This window comes from Poecile atricapillus, chromosome 2 (assembly GCF_030490865.1).
Source record: "Poecile atricapillus isolate bPoeAtr1 chromosome 2, bPoeAtr1.hap1, whole genome shotgun sequence".
Lineage (NCBI taxonomy): Eukaryota > Metazoa > Chordata > Aves > Passeriformes > Paridae > Poecile > Poecile atricapillus.
The window spans coordinates 45,881,279-45,898,711 of record NC_081250.1 but is presented as its reverse complement, the minus strand read 5'-3'; the positions used below and the strand labels follow the sequence as shown (position 1 = coordinate 45,898,711).

The 17,433-nt window shown below is 43.1% G+C and overlaps 1 protein-coding gene across 1 annotated transcript; it reads left to right on the top strand.

Moving 5' to 3' along the window:
* Positions 1-11,458: 11,458 nt before the first annotated feature.
* On the top strand, positions 11,459-14,757 carry TMEM158 (transmembrane protein 158). Its single transcript, XM_058832041.1, has one exon. It carries the CDS (start codon positions 11,562-11,564, stop codon positions 12,573-12,575), a length of 1,014 nt encoding a protein of 337 aa, XP_058688024.1. The 5' UTR covers positions 11,459-11,561; the 3' UTR covers positions 12,576-14,757.
* Positions 14,758-17,433: the final 2,676 nt, after the last annotated feature.

Genomic DNA, 17,433 nt, shown 5'->3' with positions numbered 1-17,433 from the left:
GTCTTTAGAGAAACACTTTTTCCTCTCAAGGACTGTTTTCTGTAAATAGGTTTTGGTTCTCAAAAGAATGTTGTACAAATGTTCTGAGTGTTTTTCTCTTATTCCACCAATGGGACAAGAGAGGTGTCGTTCCTTGTACTAATCAGGTTAACCTGTATCGGTACACCTTATACAAGGGGCTGAAAACCCTGAAATAAAGGCTTTTTCTGCCTTGGGATTGAAACCTTGGCTGTTGTGACTGAACCCATGCTTCTATCTCATGTCCTCTAGCGACATTTCAAGTGCCTCTTGTAAGTCATTTGAAGGAAGCTGAATGGATCCAGGTGCAGTCATACTACAGATATACCATTTATATAAACAGTGATCACCTTCAGTGGTGAGCTCCTGGAGATCTTAATTTAGTGCTCACAGTCCCTGTGGGACTCATGAGTAAATACTTTTTGTGAAACAAATACTTCTTGATGGGATTTGACTTCAAAAGCAGATTCTAGTAGCTGAAAAACATGACCCAAAAAATGACTTCTGAAATCACAGAGAACACCATTATTTCAGCAGGTACCTGGCCATATTGCAAGTGAATTTATGGTCTCATGCTTCTCTACTCTCCTGTCTTAATCAGAAATCAATCAAAAACAACAGGATGATGTTGATGTAAACCTTGTAATCTGGCCTTTAGAATAAATTGTTTAGCATTCCTCTTCATACCTTTTTGTAGCCCTGGCACATTGGACACAGCATGTTATGAGGACTAGGAGAATCTGACCATCAATGAGTGAGTGATCAGATGTAAAATCTCTGTGAAGGATTATTCTAACAAAGCTAATAATCAGGGCAGTGTTAGGTGTGTAAATGAGCCAAAGGCATGACCCGTAAAGTTGGTACAAAATGTGTCTTTGTTGAAATCAAACCATTTAGTGACAGTTTGCAACTTTCTAGTTCAGCTTTTAGTGATATAACCAACCCTCTCACCTTTTTAGTTTTGTTGTGATCTTGTAGAAATGCTTAGTTTAATAAAATGCTTTTGGTGTTACTGCTTGATCAGTGGCTTTTGTATGTATTATCTTCTGTATTTTGTATTAAATAATTAGATAATATATAAACATGATATTGCCAATGTGGGATATTTGAGACATTAATTTGATGAAAAGTCTATGCAAAATTAATCAAGATAGTACAGCTGGCACAAAGCAGTTTTTGTTATTGACATGACAGTAGTAAGCCAGTTCCTTAAAATACATAATACCTTGGAAACAAATTTCTTTTGAATTTTAATTTCCTGAGGAATTTAATTTTTCAGTTCTTCCTCAGAATGATTTTATAGTAATTTATTGAAGGTCAGAATGGCCTGTGGAAGAACCCTCAGACTAAACCAGTTCTAATTATAGTAAACAAGAATTTTCACAAAAGAAGCTCTACTGCTTTGCAACTGTTCTTGGACTTTGTCTTTGAAGATGCCTTTTCAAGCATATCTCAAGCTCCTCTTTTCAAGAGTGACACAAAAAAATTCCCCAGTTCTTGTGTCAAATTTTCTTCCAAGGACTGTCACAAGACCACCTGTGTCAGTTAAGCCTCAGATTCAAGTTATATGGACAATTTTGCTTAAATTATATAATTTTCTTTTTCCACTGGGGAAATCCGTATACTATGTCATGTCAATATTTGATGTTTAAAGACACCATTTTGAATGAGGAAGTAATGCTGCAAAATTAACTGTATTAATTTTCACTTATCAGTAGAGCTTCAGTGAGTCCTGTTCATTAAACTCATCTTTCTTCCTTATGTGTGTGTTCAAAGGTATAAAATTATGGGACAAAAATAGCACCAGCATTTGTAACATCTCTAGAGAAAACCAGCTACCAGTGTACTTGACAACAGGGAGAACAGCTGGAAAGTCTAATACCCACCTCCTCCAACTACATAAAACCCAAAAATTCTGCCAAATTAAGACTAATGCTCCATACTTCTTCCTAATTTTGTTCCTGTAACATGATTTTCTCTGTAAGGCACAGTTGTTTGTTTGTTTGGTTTTTGTTAAAATATGGCACTGAGCTCTGTGTTTTCCCTTATGCAATCCCCAGTTTAACAAGCAACTACCTTTACTTAACATTCCTGCAGCTTCCTTCTTATCATCACCAACATATCAAACCTGGCTAGAACAGGGAGAATAGGAGTGAGATAGAAATGCCCCTAAACTGAGACTGTGCTCCTGCTCTCCTAGGACCAGCCACCCAGGAGGCCCATTTAAGCAGAGCTGCTGGCAGAAAGTGAAAATAAACTAAAACAGGTCACTTTACCCAGTGAGAGATGTCTAAATTGGAGTCCCTGTTAGGCCATCTGAGGACTGGTAGGTATAAATCATAGAAGAGAAGGACTGGGAGTATTGGTTCAGATACTGCAGGCAGAAAACCTGTGCTGCCTGGGGAAACTCCTGCAGCCCCTAAGCATGTGAGTCAGGGTCCAGTCTTCTGAGTAAGCATTTGAAATCAGTGTATTAGAAAACAAAAACTCTACAGGGATGATAACACAGCAAAGTTGAAAGCAGAAAATCCAAGAATTACAATGGGGTTTAAATAGAAGTTATATTGTTACCTTGAACATATTATATACAGCTCTGCACAGAAAGGCTCTGACATCCATTCAGATACACTTCAGAAGTCATGATCAGTGGATTAACATCTATCACTTTGTAGCACAGAGAAGCCATCTGTTTTACTGTAGGCAGGAATATGTGTATTGGCAGACATCAGTGTCAAGAGATACCCATCAAAATCAAAGGCAAAAACATGAACACAAGTTAACAGAAAGGAAATGGAGAAACTTCTAAACCAGGAGAGTCAGGTAAGCCTGAATCAAATTTCTGAGCAAACTGCTTCCCTGTGGAATAAATACTTTCTCTTCTGGCATTGCACTTGTACATAGGCAGTAAAGCTGGGAAAACAGATTTTGATCTAGCCTGCTGCTTGCAGACGCTATTGATCTGGCATGAAGAAGCAAGTGTAGCCAATGAACATTTTATGCCAGGAATGAAAGCTAATTCAATATTTAAATATGCAGACAATACAATGGAAATAATATTCTCATAAGGCATTAGGCTAATTAAAGTATTATAAGCTCTCTCTCAGATTATCCACTTTTTTTCTAGTGGTCCAGTGGTGTCAACATCCCTGACCACCATGGCACATGGAAATCCCATAGGGACTAATTAAATTTTCCTGTCTTGCAATAGGAATACAGGGAATTATTTTTAAATCCTATTTTTATGTCTATGATTTTATCCAACTACAATGGATGTAACCAAAAGCACAAATATGCATATGCCACCTTCTCAGAGATGAAAGTTTGGGATTTGTATAACACAGCCTGGAAACCAGGGGGCCATAGCTATTCCACCAGCACAGTTTGTTGACTGCAAGAAGATTAGGATATAGTGTATGGGTATAGGTGAGAAGAGAAACAAAGCCTTCATTCATAGCTAGAACTTGAGAAGAGGAGCCTGAATACAGTTATGACAGATTACCACCTACCAGTCTTCATGAGAAGATAAAAAGCCAATTGTCAGCTCTAGTGCTTTACAGCAACACAGTAAAAAGAGCCAAGGGCAATTGCAATGATGTGGATGATGGACTTGTATATATTAGAAACGGTATCATTTGACATGGTGGTTTAAGGAAGAAATGCCACAAACTAATTTAAGATAAAAATCTTGGGTCTGAGATGTATCCCTCTTTAATTTACAGAATCAAGCCAAGATATCATAAATATCCAGGCACACCTTCTGAACCTGGTCAGTTCAGCAAAGAAACAGGCACATAACATCAGAGGTTATAATTCCTACTTGTTTTGTGATTATTAGTTTGTGGAAAGAGCAGGTAATGCTGAGTGAATATGAAACTCTTAGAGTACAAGCAGTTTGTACTGCATGCATTTTCCAAGCATCTCCTTCTGCTTCAGAACACTGGGAACATTTGCATGAAAATAGAAAATCTTTTTCTCTGAAGAGCTGGTGTTCCTTTGCTGCTTGTTCAACGCATCAGGCTTACAGGCATTTGTTCTTACTTGCATGCCCCTGCACTAAGGGTGAGTCTGTAATACCAAACAGAACAGCATTTGTGAGTGCAGGGTCCTGCTGAAAGCAATCAGCCACCTTGTTCATATGCTGACTTTGTTGGACTAGGACAAGAGTTCTTCAAAAGCTAGGAATTAAAGCTCTGACTCCCTTGACTTCCATGAGGCTACTTCAGCTCAGCAAAAGTATAAGACTTGAGGTTTGAGTGATTAATTATGGCTCATACTGATTGCTGGGAAAATAAGTAGTATGAACAAGCAAATTCCCTGGAAATTAAGAACTTTTTTTTTTTTTTTTTTTTTTTTCCCCAAATAAAATCTGGTTCTTATCTAACTCAGAAACAGCTGACAGGTTTTTAAATACGACATTAGAAACTGTCTGCTGTTTTGCAAATAATAATGATGCTGGACTGATGAGTGGAATGTGAAATATTAGCACCTTCTCTTTGGCAGCTCAGGACTGCTTCCCAGCTGAAGGAATGGGTGGGCATCAGGCTAGCTGTATCTGCTTGGATGACTCAGCCCCACTCGCTGGCATTGACACTTCCACAAAGAGTTAACGCTGTTCTGCTGACTCACTGAGGCAGATGAATCTCTTTCCCCGTTTGATGTACAGCAAAAGTGTCTCACTGGAGAAGAGACAGCAGGCAAGGCACATAACAGGGGCACACATATAACTATTCTGCTGACCACCAAGTGGTACCTGTGTGCTGCTTCAGAATTCAGAATTCTGCATGCCAACAGCTTACAGCAGCTCTGAGAGTCCCAGTCTAAGGTGTTGATGCATGGTCTGGAGGCAGGGAGGAGTTTAGTTTTTACTGCTGATTTTACTGATGATGTTGATGCTGCTGTACTTCAAATGTCACTGATTTGTTTCATGCAGCATCTCCAAAGTATCACAATTCATCTCAGCTTGCTCTGCTGAAAGTCCTAGCCAAGGCCTGTACCTCTCCCCTTTTGTAATCTCCTCTCTGGCAACACCATCTGGAACTGTTCATTCATTTGGGCACAGCACTCTTTTACCACAGTTCTCTTGTCATTTCGCCTCTTTTGCTGCGCCAAATGCAAACTCCTTGTTCTCACTTTCAAAGCCTTTCTCAATTTAATCACGCCTCATAGCACTCCTGGTATTTGTTATCTTTCCACCCACCCTCACTTTGTTGATCGCAGCCTCCACTTTTCCTTCTTTATTCTACACTTTCCTTTATGGCTGGGGACAAAAACCTGCAGTGAAACCAGTTAAGTCCATGCTGCAGACTCCCTTACAATGTCTCTTTCCTGTATCATAGAGTGCTGAAGAACCAGCTAGTAACAGAAAGATAGAGGATGGTCAGGGCTGCAGGTTGGGTAAGGAGCTGCACACAGCTGCACATTGAGATCCCCTGAACTCAGATTCTCTTATTATTCACTTATTTCTGGAAAAAGTTCCTTAGGATATAGACTGCCATAGACAATGTAATGCACTTGTGCATCTTCTTTGTAGGACAAAACACGTTTCAAATGACCTGTGAACTAGCTTGTCTTCCTCTTCTCTAGAACAAGATTGCTTCACAGTGCAAGTGCCTTGCAACTTCTGAGGGAAGCAAGATTCAGTACTTCATAGCTGCACTTCAAAGCCACTGAGAGGCTAAGGTGACACTGGATGTAAGAGCCAAACCCACATGTGCTTAGTGCAGACTGATACCAGACTTTTTCACCTGTCTCTTTTTCTCTGCAGGGATAAATAACAGTAAAGGCAAGCCCTAGAGCCATGTTCAGAACAGGCTGGGAAACAAAGTATTTGTAGAATTAAATGCTTTCCAGGGAGCTATTTTTCAATGTATTATTGTAGTAAATGTTTAGATTTTCCAAAGGCAAACTCATAAAATAGTCATTAAGCAATGCTACTTTATGTACAAATGTTTTGCAGAACAATATGTAATCACACCAAATGTTTTTCCATTCCTGCTACCTCCACAGCATTGGCATTAAACAACTACTGCTTTACTGGATCTCTTTTCCCTTGAGAATGGCTTGACACCTCAGGGCTTGCTTCCTCAGAATCCCAGGGATCATTTAGACATTCAGAACATCTGTGCTTCAAGAACACATGAAGTCTGACACCTGGTCAAACCCACTGTACAATGGCCTTTAGCAACTGGTAGTAACTAAGCCTGAGTCCTGCAATGTGTATACTCTGGTGGGAACAAAGTTCTTACATTTTCCTTTAGCCCCATCTGAGATTTCTTTAAAATGACCCAGATTGCCACTCTCTCTACCTGCACTATTTGATTTGGATTTTTTTTTTTTTTTCAGTATATCAGATCCTAAATTTGCCAGTTTCAGCCAAGCTCCAGCACTGGATAGGTTGGCTGGTGAGATAAATATGAAGCAAATAGGTTATAAATATAGTCAGGCTCCTGGCCAATAAAATATAAAATAAGCAACCGTGGTAGTTACAAGACAAAATAAATTTAGTCCAGGGTTCAATCTTGCCTAAGCTTTAGAGATTCAGTTGGGAGGAAGTTTCACATGAGTGAGGGTTTTGATCAAGCTTCATGGGAGCCTAGGCAAGAACATTAACCCAGTCTTCTGGAGCACTGCTTCATGTTAAATCTGATCTTAAAAACTTCATTGTATAAATGGAATACCTGAAAGAACTGCATTTAACACTTTTTGTAGGCCAAGTAGACCTATCCAACCTGTATGGGGAGGGGTAAATCTTGCAATTACCTAAAGATCACCTTCAACTGTGGAGGTGCAAAGTTTGTTCCTTGGAATACTCTCATACCCATTCCCACAGAATCTTTTTTTACTGTTTTTTTTCCTTTGATGTTTGTCTAAAAACCTCAGCCTATAAACATGCTATTTATGCTATAAAGCATGTTACAAAAAAAAGTTCTGAAAGTCTATTAATGCATTCCCGTTAGCATTCTCTGCATATATTTCACACTGATCTTTAGAATGGAAACAGTGTTTTTAGTCTGTGCTCGTACAACACACAGTCTAGTGGAATACAAAGATGAGTTCCTAAGTAGTCCTCAGAGCACTCATCCAGTAGGCCCTCTATCTTAGTGATACCACCAAAAAAATGCTCTGAAAAATGTTTTTCCGATTTCTAGCAATTGTACTTACAGACGGATTCCACTTTGTAGTAATTGACATGGGTAACTCTTCTTCAGTACTCCTTCTAGGAGCCCTGACTGGTGGTTGCTTTCCCTTGGTCCACACTTCCATCATCTGTGTGATTTGCAGACATAGGAGCCCCACCAGAGCCTATTTGACATCCAGTAGACAGCCCTGGCCATTGCTGCTCAAACCCTTTCCCTTGCCTCCCTCCTTCAGCTACACAGGTATAGCTTTTTGCAGCAGTGTGTGGTGATCTGGATAAGGGGTTAAAGATTGTGGTTAAGGTTGGGCTGAAAATGTTTACAGTTTTTTAATTAAATAGGGCACAATTATCAAAGTTATTTTAAAATTGTCATCTGCCCCAACTCTTGCACGTGGGTCATTTTATGGCTTCAGGGACATCTGTTCATATAACTGAGAGGGTGGTGCAGAGGCAGAATCTGCTGCTGATAGAAATGCCTGTGAAATGATGAGCTTAGTGTCTTTACCGAGAGAGATGTGTTGACTTCCCTGGAGAGATCATGCCCTTGTTGTCGGCCTGTTTGCCAATTGGCTGTTCCCTTTGTCTGGGCTTCTGATATTCAGGTGAAGAGTGGTACAAAACCCTGGTTTGTTGTGTGCAGCACACGATCTCTGTTCTCCGCAGATAAATCGTTCTGACATGATGTAGCAGTAACAAGATGCTTAGCCTGAACAGCTTCTGTTATCTATTTCAGAAGCTTCAGTGGCCTTTTAAGTATTTCATTGCAAATAATTTCTGGCAAATCCACAAGAATACCAAGCAAAAAGGAGGAGAGTGAAAGTCCTGATTACTGTACTTACAATCAAAGAAACACCTCGATGGGCAGTACAAAAAAACCCTTAGCTCCTTCCTCAACCAGCAAACCACTGATTATCGATGACTCTTCATTCCACAGACATTACATGATCAGTTCACTTCCTTGCGTTACTCTGAGACTCTCCCCCCCGTATCAGCTGTGAAACCATTAGCCAACCAAGCCTTCTAAATTGTATCGCAGAAACATTTTTTCTCAGCTAGGAACAAGTATATCTCTCAGAACGATTCCCAGGATGATGTGATCCTACTTCTTTCACAGAATTGAAACTACTTTTTTTCTAGAAGACTCAAGTACCAACTGCTTTCTCCTGGCCCAGCCTCCCTCTCCAGCTGTTGACTGTGAAAGTCTCCTTATTTATTTGGCACTTTTACAGGGATTGGTAATGCATCACTATACTTACTTGCTCCCAACATCTTTTTCCCTGTAATTGACAGCAGGAGTCCCTCCACAGGAAAATATCTCTGTGATGTTACAGCTGCATATCCAACCCTGTACTCCACTACTTTCCTGTCTTCTCTCCCACATGCAACTCCTTTCAGAAATGACAACCTCTAAAGCATATTCTCTGTCAAGAAAAGTTACACAGTTACTCCCTTTCCTCAGTGCAGAACAACACAAGTTGGCTCAATTGAGAAACACTGCCTGAGCATCACAAGCTTTTGACTTGAGTGCAACTATGGATTTCTTTCTGGAATCAGTATCTGCTTAGGATCAATTTTAAATTATAATGCCACTTGGGCAGAAATACTTATTCTTGATTTCATCTTACTTGAAGTATTTCACAAGCAATACTTTATTAAAAATGCTTAGTTAAAATGTCACTAAAACAATTCCAAAGAGTCTAATCACCCTTTACTATTAATCTTCACTCTTCCAACAGCTCTGCAGTCTGTCTCATGAAACTCCTACTGTCTTGTTACTTCATTATTCCCTTCTAAAATTTTATCATTATAGCCCACTTCACACCTCCTCTACCATACTGTCAAATTCTACTGTGACCTATAGTACATATTATAGTTCTAGTTATAGCTATAGAATCAAACCTGCAAAACCTACACTCTGATCTGCCTGTGACATCTAGGTCACCTTTGGCTGTCCCCAAATATCTTTATGTTTCTGTCTCCCCAGCCATAAAACTACTCTGCTCTTTGAGATCTGTGTCTGAAAACAACAGAATAGAGCTATATAATATTTCTGTTTACAAAGTTTTCAAGTGTGCTGTAACCTCTTTGACTGACTGAATCCATGCAGAGATTAATTATAGATGGTAGACCTAGAAATAAAGTATCTGTAAAGGGCCCTGCTGGACAGTGTCTTTCAGTCAATGATCTAACACACTTTCTGCTTCTTCCACCCACTTGGTCAATTATTCCTTGATGAAGAGGAATAGGTATGAACACCCATGCATCTCCAACCTGAAATAAATTGCTGTCTTTTAGCTCTTTGCTATGGAGGTCTAAATGATGCTGAAGGCATTTAAATTTCCTGTGGCAGGTTATCCTTCCTTGCAGAAAAAGAAACTTAGCTCAAGTCTTCTCCCCTCCAATTTCTTCACAGATACCCCTGACTGCATTCAATTGGATGCTGGGAGTGGAAACCAAAAGAACTGAAGCTCTGCCTGAGAACATTTGCCACCCACATACTGCAACAGTGTTCAGGAGTTAAATCTTATTTATGAGGCTTAGTTTCATTTCCAGTCTTTTGTGCCAAAAATCCCAATGCAATGTAATTTGTGCACACAGTGGCCACACAGTTTTGGCATTACTTGCTACACACTAGCCCTCTCTTAATCTGGGGGTCTATAGACATCATTATAACCTCACAAATATGTGTGAGTGTGGATATGACAAACGATATCAAGAGAAGCATGTAGAGACACATTCAACAGGCAATAAAAAACGTCAGAGAACCCTAAAATAAGAGACACTGAGAAAGGTATTAACTGTATTGCAATATTTGAGCATGAGCTCAGAACTGGAAGTAGACAGCTTGCTTTGAACATTTCATCAGGCATCTTTCTCTGTAGTAAGCCAAACTATAGGTAGCCAGTACCTTTTGGATGAATTCAGGACCAAACACAGACACATTTTGCTGCTCAGATAACTTTTGAGTGGAAGTCAAACAATTTTGGATTTTGTCATGATATATTTAGGCACAGGTTTTAAAAGAAAACCGAGTCACTACCTTCATTCATGCTGAATAATATTAAATTTAAAATTCACTCTCTAGGCTCATTCACTACCATCACTCACCTGAAGGACTTGAGGCTGATATTACAGGAACTCATTTTCCAAGTGATAATGTGTCCATGTGTCACTTTGACGTGGGAATATGTCTGACATGGGACCAACGCCAATCTCAAAGGAGAGCCTTATGGATTTCTAGTCTATCCTTTGGGAAAGACTAGTGTACCCTTTTGCATTGCTATTTGTCAAAAAAGGGCTACAAAGACAAAGAAGACAGTCTCAGTTCTGGATGCCTGCCAGGATAATGTAACTCTATCCCATCCTGTGCTCCAAGTAAAGACCGAGAAACGTTCATCATTTGTGTCATTGGCTCTGGCCCTCCCCGAGGCTCCAAGTGTCAAACTGCAACACAGCAAGCTTCAAACCGTGTCAAGAGTAATACTGTAACTAGCACAGGGTCACAAAACGAGCCTGACTATCTGGTCTGATTATAAATATCATGCTTGTAAAGCAGCGTTTCAAAAACGCTGCCAAATCTCACGGTTACCACGCTTAGGAGCTTCGTGCTGCTCGTAAGCAGCTTTCTCGTTTAGATCTTTGCTGCAAGGACCGACAGCGCCCGTCGGATGGGTGGGATGCCTGCGGTCCAAGGCCAGCTTTGAACGCCCGGCTGCGGGAGCAGATCCTGCGGCCGAGTCCGGACTTGGAGGGAGCAAGCACCGAGTTGAAACTCTCTTTCTCCGCGTCTCCCCCGTCCCGTCCCGTTCCCTTCCGATAAAGTCGCAGTGAGAGCGTTCCTGGACGCTATGCCGGGGTCCGCGCCCTCCGCCCCGGCCCGAGGCGGCGCTGCCCGCTGCTTTTCCTCCCCCTCGCCCACCGGGGAGGGGGAGCGGCGGCCGCCACGGCAGCCCCCCGGGTGAGACGGCGGCGGCGGAGCTGGGAGGCTCCGGCTCTCCCCTCGGACACTGGCACGGGGGAAGGGGTCCCTATGGGGAGAGGGTCCCCGGCTGGGGGGACCGCTGCCGGGGCAGGGAGCGGACCAGCTCCGCCGGGCGCGGCAGCGGGGCCGGGCGGGCTGACGGCTCCTCCCGCCGGGGCGCTGCCGGGCCGGGCCGGGCCGGGGGCGGAGGAGGCGGGGAAGGGGGGAGCCGCTGCCGTCACCGAGGCTCCCGGCTCTCTCGGCTCGTCGCCGCGGCAGCCCCAGCCCCGCTCCCACCCCCTCGCCTGCCTCCACCCTCCTTCCTTTTCTCTCGCTCGCTCGGCGAGAGCACTGTGCCTCCTTTCCCAGATGGCAGCCGGCAGCGCCATGCAGCCTCCCGTTCCTCCTCCTCCTCTCCCTCCTCTCCGGCTCTAAGTTAATGCCATGCTGCCGCTGCTCTTCCCGGCACTGCTGGCCGCCTGCCTGCCGCCCTGCCAGGGCTGGAGCCCCTCGGCGGCTTCCAGCGGGCAGGAGGAGCAGGAGCAGGAGCTCTTCTTGCCTCCTGCCAATTCCTCCTCCCGCTCCTTGGCCAGCCTCGAGATGGACCTCGACGGGGCAGCGAGCAAGGAGGAAGGCAGCACCGACAGCCCGGGCACGCCGGCTAGCCCTAGCCAAGAGCCTTTCCCTTCCGCTCCCACCACCTCCGGGCAGGAGCAGCAGGAGCAGCAGCAGCGTCCCCAGCCGCAGGGGCAGCCGCAGCCCGCCGAGGACCCGCACTGCAACATCAGCGTGCAGCGGCAGATGCTGAGCTCGCTGCTGGTGCGCTGGAGCCGCCCGCTGGGCATCCAGTGCGACCTCCTGCTCTTCTCCACCAACAGCCACGGGCGGGCCTTCTTCTCCGCCGCCTTCCACCGCGTGGGGCCGCCGCTGCTCATCGAGCACCTGGGGCTGGCGGCCGGCGGCGCCCAGCAGGACTTGCGCCTCTGCGTGGGCTGCAGCTGGGTGCGGAGCAGGCGGGTCGGGCGGCTGCGGGGCGCCGCTTCCCAGCCTCAGCCCCAGCCCCAGCCCCAGCCCCAGCCCCAGCCTCAGCCCCCCGCCGCCGCCGCTGCTGCCGCCGCCGCCGCCTCCTCCTCCTCCTCCTCCTCCTCCTCCTCCTCCTCCTCGCTTTCCTACCCGCCGGCGGCCGAGCCCGGCCAGTACTGGCTGCAAGGGGAGCCGCTGAATTTCTGCTGCCTGGATTTCAGCCTGGAGGAGCTGAAGGGCGAGCCGGGCTGGCGGATGAACCGCAAGCCCATCGAGTCCACCTTGGTGGCGTGTTTCATGACTCTGGTCATCATCGTGTGGAGCGTGGCCGCCCTCATCTGGCCCGTGCCCATCATCGCCGGATTCCTGCCCAACGGCATGGAGCAGCGCCGCGGCACCGCCGCCGGCACCGCCACCGCCGCCGCCGCCAAGTAGCCTCTCCCGGTGACCCCCCTTCTCTTCGTCTTGTGCTGTGGAGGGACGCGGGACGGACTCTGTCGTGGTTTTCTTGTTTGCAGCGTGCCACAGGTGCGCGGCGGGACGTGGGGCCGCCTCAGCGCCCGGCCCGGCCCCGAGGGCAGCGGCCCTGAGGGGACCAAATCATATGTGCGCGTTTTATATCTTTAATACCCGTTTTGATCGAACCTTTTAGTAAAAAAAACAAAAACAAAAAACAAAAAAAAACCCCAACAAAACCCCACCAAACACCCCCCCCACCCGTAAAAAAAGAAAAAAAAAAAAAAGCAAGACCCCCCCCCCCCTAAAAATTCAATGGAGGAAATCAAAGACCCTCCTATTCGGCTGCATTTGTTGTCAGAGTAGCATTTTTGTACAGGATGTGGTTTGAACGGGTTTTTCCTTTATGGACAGAAAGGGATGTCTCTCTTTGACAGAATGGAGAACCAATGCGGTATATATATTGTTATTGCTGAAGCTGAACTTTAATGAACCTTTCACACTGTATTTCCTGGTTGAGATAGTGTGTATTTATTATTGTAGCTCTGCGTTATTTGGCTTTTAATACAGAGGTTTTCTTTCTGGAGCCACTGTAGCCTTTTGTTGGTTTGTTTCCTCCAGGGTGGAACAGAGGGTTTGGCTGGCCTTCCTGTCTGCGAACCTGCCACGAAGCTCCTTTCCCCGTGAAATGGTGTTACCGGGCTGTTGGTGGCAAAAGGAGAATCCCAAACCCTTTCTGGCTGGTGTTTGCCCTATCTGTGCAGCAGATGTGGGTCTGTATGCCTACACCAGGGTTGGGTGGAGAGGGGTGGGGAGCACAGCTGTGCCAGAGATCCTCTAAAGCAATTTCATCTGCACAGCTCCACAGACTAAGGTTTTCTCCTCAGTTTGAGCTTGGGTGGGTTCAGTCCTGGGAAGATGAGGCCCACTCTGAGTTGTGCTAAGCAGCATGGGGCAAGTCTCTTGACTTCCTCAAAGTTAATTCCTCAAAACCAGCTTAGATGCAGTGTATTTGTTGGAGACACAGTAATACTGTACCTCTTTTTCATCTACCAGTCTGCAGGGTTGCTCACAGCCAGTCTGTGGGGTGCGAAGGCAGGAGCTGCCAGTCCAGAACTAGATTCCAGCTGCTGCTGTGCAAGCATGTAAAGAAGAAAGATTTCTTCTCTCTTGTTTGAGTGGATAGTTGTGTAGCCTGAAATATAATTTGTTGTATACTTCCAACTGTTTAGCCTTACAAAAAGTTGTTTCATTTGCCTTAGACATGATTAGTCCAGCTGAAGTTTCTAAAACCAAAATATGAGCTAAGTGACAAATATTTGCAATAGGAATTCTTGGTTTTTTTTGGTCAACATAGATGTATTTAATTTGCTAGTAACGCATGAATTTGCTTGGGGCTAATTTGGTGTATTCACAGTGTATGGTGGAATTGCCTGGATGAAAAGTCTGGAAGGATTAAATTCTTAGGATTTCCATATTTTTTAACTGAAAACGAAATAAAATAAATGCATGCTTTATGTGTTTGCTGTCTGGACAAAAAGACAGAGATAAAAAGATTGACAAACAGCAGAAATAAATCAAGATTTTAAAATGCTCCATGTTACTAGGCTGCCTCTACACCCACTGTTCCTCTCGTTAATCCTGTTGTTAGGGTTGTCACTTGAGTAAACATTGCAGTTGCATTGTTTTCAGAAAGTAGATGATCCGGTCAATGTGGGAAGTGTTCTCTTGACCTGTTGATCCAAAGGGCACCTGCCCCGCTATGCCTAGTTTAGAGAGCCCCTATTTTCTTTCCTTGACGTGTAAAACTGTCATTTCCACCTTGAGCAAGCTCTTGTCAGACATTTGACATGCTAGAGAGCAATTCTCTGCCTATCATGTCCTGTGTGACAGAGACACTTTTTCATGCTGAAAGGCAGGGTTAGCAGGAAAACATGAAGATCCTGCTAACACCCTCTCAAAAGAGAAATGTTATACATAATGAATAGACCTCAGAAAAGTTGCCATCTTCAGGAATAATTTAATCTTTTGAATGAGATGCATTTAGGCAGAGAGTTAACAATTTCTACTGGAAGTTTTTCTGTCTTTAGTAATTCATGATGTACAGTCATCTCTGTGGTACAGGCAGCCTGTGCTTAAACTCAAGGGTGGAATCTCTTTTTTGCTTATCCTTGTTTCACCAGTGATGTGATACTGTTTTTTTTTTTCTGAATTACATCACCATAAACAAGGGAATGGTGTTACTGTCTGAAACAGGCAGCTTCATTTGTTAAAGATTTATTATTTTGCAGTTCTTGCATACATGTAGCAATACAATTTTGGTACACCAAAACTGGTACAAAATGGCTTGTTTTTCTAACTTCTATCAATATCAGCTTGAATACAAACTTTGTGAATAGACACTGCCACACACAGAGTATTTTGCTGCTTCACTTAAAAAGCATGATACAAGAGAGAGATTTTCTCATAGTTATTCTATAAATACACTTGTAACTGCAGCTATTATTAAAAATCTGCTAAGACACAAATGTGTAGAACACAGGGGTGGCATTAAACAAACTCCAAAGGCAAATCTTGTCCAGAATAGAAAAAAAACCCTGCAATGTTTTCAGGGAGTATGGGACTCAGACACAATGTGCAAAGAGCCCCTGTGGGTTGGGGAAGGTGTTTCCTTAGATCACAGTAACCGCGTGCATAAGCATGTTCCCTTCGCGGAGGCAGACCAGTCTGTGTTTCTGTGCCTTAAAGAGGAGTTTAAGGCACAGCAGGGGGCACAGGGATTGCGGGCTGTACATGCTTTAGGCTGGATCCTACTCCCTGAACCCTCCAGTTTCAGTGAGGTGGTAGCAGGGCTTCTGTAAAGAACAGACAGTGGAAATGCACTATGCAAACCGCGAGCATTCTTCAGTCGCTGTTACACCTAACATCAATAACTCTGTTCCTGTAACTGTGGCTGCTACAATGACTCTAAGTAAACTATAATTTTGGGTAACTTTTGCCTTCATTCATGGGAATTTCTTGTGAATGCAACCTGGAAGAAGCAAGCCCAGGGCAATGTGAAATGATACACGCCAGCTCGTTTAAAATTACAAGTTTAGACACTGAAATGTCTATTTCTTTTCTTCACTGGGAGTGGAGCTTTATTGTCTCTTAGCTGGAATTGATTCTAAGCCATTTTTATTCATTTGGATTTATTTTTAAGACCAGCTGGTAGCAGGGTCAACACGAGAGCAGATTAGTCACCATGTATAATCCTTTATGTACTCAGGGAGGGCATATATTTGTATATATCTATCTACGTATGAGGATTCACTGTGTAGAACAGAAAGTTAAAGCAGAAGTGAGAAAAGGGATGATGAGAAACAAATAATACTGAGGAAGTAGTACTGATTTTCCTTCACTGTTTGTTGGATCATGTTTCCTGGTAAGTTATCATGACTTTATTTACATATGAGTGTTTCTTGGAAAGCAAGAGATATCTAGGAACAGAGGGAGTTTCTTGATTTACTTTTTAAAATGTAACTCAACTCTATTACAGATTTTTGTTTTCATTCCAGGAACCAAGAACAATCTCGACATTCAGCATTAGAAGGTACTAGGCTTTTGTGCTAGTGTTAGACTGGTACAATTTTTTCTGTATATTCAGACTTCAGAATTTAATCTCTCCCCTGTTTTCTTAGTTGTGTTTCACAGATGTGTTCGAAGGGGAAGTATGCAGAGGAATATGTAGTTTTAGCATGGACAGAGTTTTGCTGTTACTTAGTGCCACATTGATTCCAATAATAAAAATACAAAAATGTAGTGCAGTGTAATAATAGTTATATATTATGTAAGCACACTGTTGCTCAATAGGTTGTCAGTAACCAAGCACTTCTGAATGTCAGGAGGTATTTGGATATTTGGGGCAAAATTGCCATACTAGGTTAACTGTAAGAGTTGTTACTTATCCAGGGCTTAGTTCACCAGTGCTTTCAATGATTAATGCAACAGCAGGATTATTTGTGCAGTAAATGTTACTCAATATGAGGAAGGGCTACTGAACCAGACCCTAAAAAAACCTAATTAAAAGCTCTAGTTCGCTAAATAAGTATTATTCATCATGGCATCTGCTTGCTGAATAAAAGTATCTCTAGGGCTGACATTACACGATCCTAGGGGCTGAACAAAACCCTATTGAAATCAAATAGTTAATTGAAGTTTTGTAGGACTGGAGATCAAAGGATTTCTTTTGAAGATATATATATATATATTTAGATGTAAGGGTAGGTATGATGTTCTTGTTCCTCCTTGTTTTTTATACACATAGTTTATAAATCCAAAGCCAGGATTTCTCAGTCCAATATAGGGCCTTGCCAGTTTGGAAGTTAGTTTCTTTCTGAAGATAGTATGAAAATATCAGTTATTTTCCAAGGAATTTTACAGAATACATTTAAATTTTTTTTCCTGTCTATTTCAGGGAGAGACCTTGGCTTTGCAAAAAAGCATTTGTAATGATTCTGGAAAAACATGTAAATATCAAATCCGAAGTGTATTCCAATTTCAAAACATAAAAAATCTTTTTAACCAGTAACTGATTTTTCAAAGCATATTTTTAAACAAATCAGTTTCCATTTTTCCCCTCAGAAGCTAAACATTTCACTGAAGACCAGTGGGCATTTGAGTGTTTCACATTGTGATTTTGTATGTGAATTTTTTGTGGTAAAAAAATTCTCTTCTGTGATTTGGAACTGACAACAACTTTTGACAGATAAGTTACTGTATTTCTTGTCCCATCTTCATAATAGTTCTGGTTAAATAAGTTGTCCAAAATAATTGTAAATCATAATAATAATAAAAA

What these genes read in the sequence shown, in the direction of transcription:
- TMEM158 (XM_058832041.1), top strand. Translation starts at nt 11,562, where the DNA reads ATGCTGCCGCTGCTCTTCCCGGCACTGCTGGCCGCCTGCCTGCCGCCC.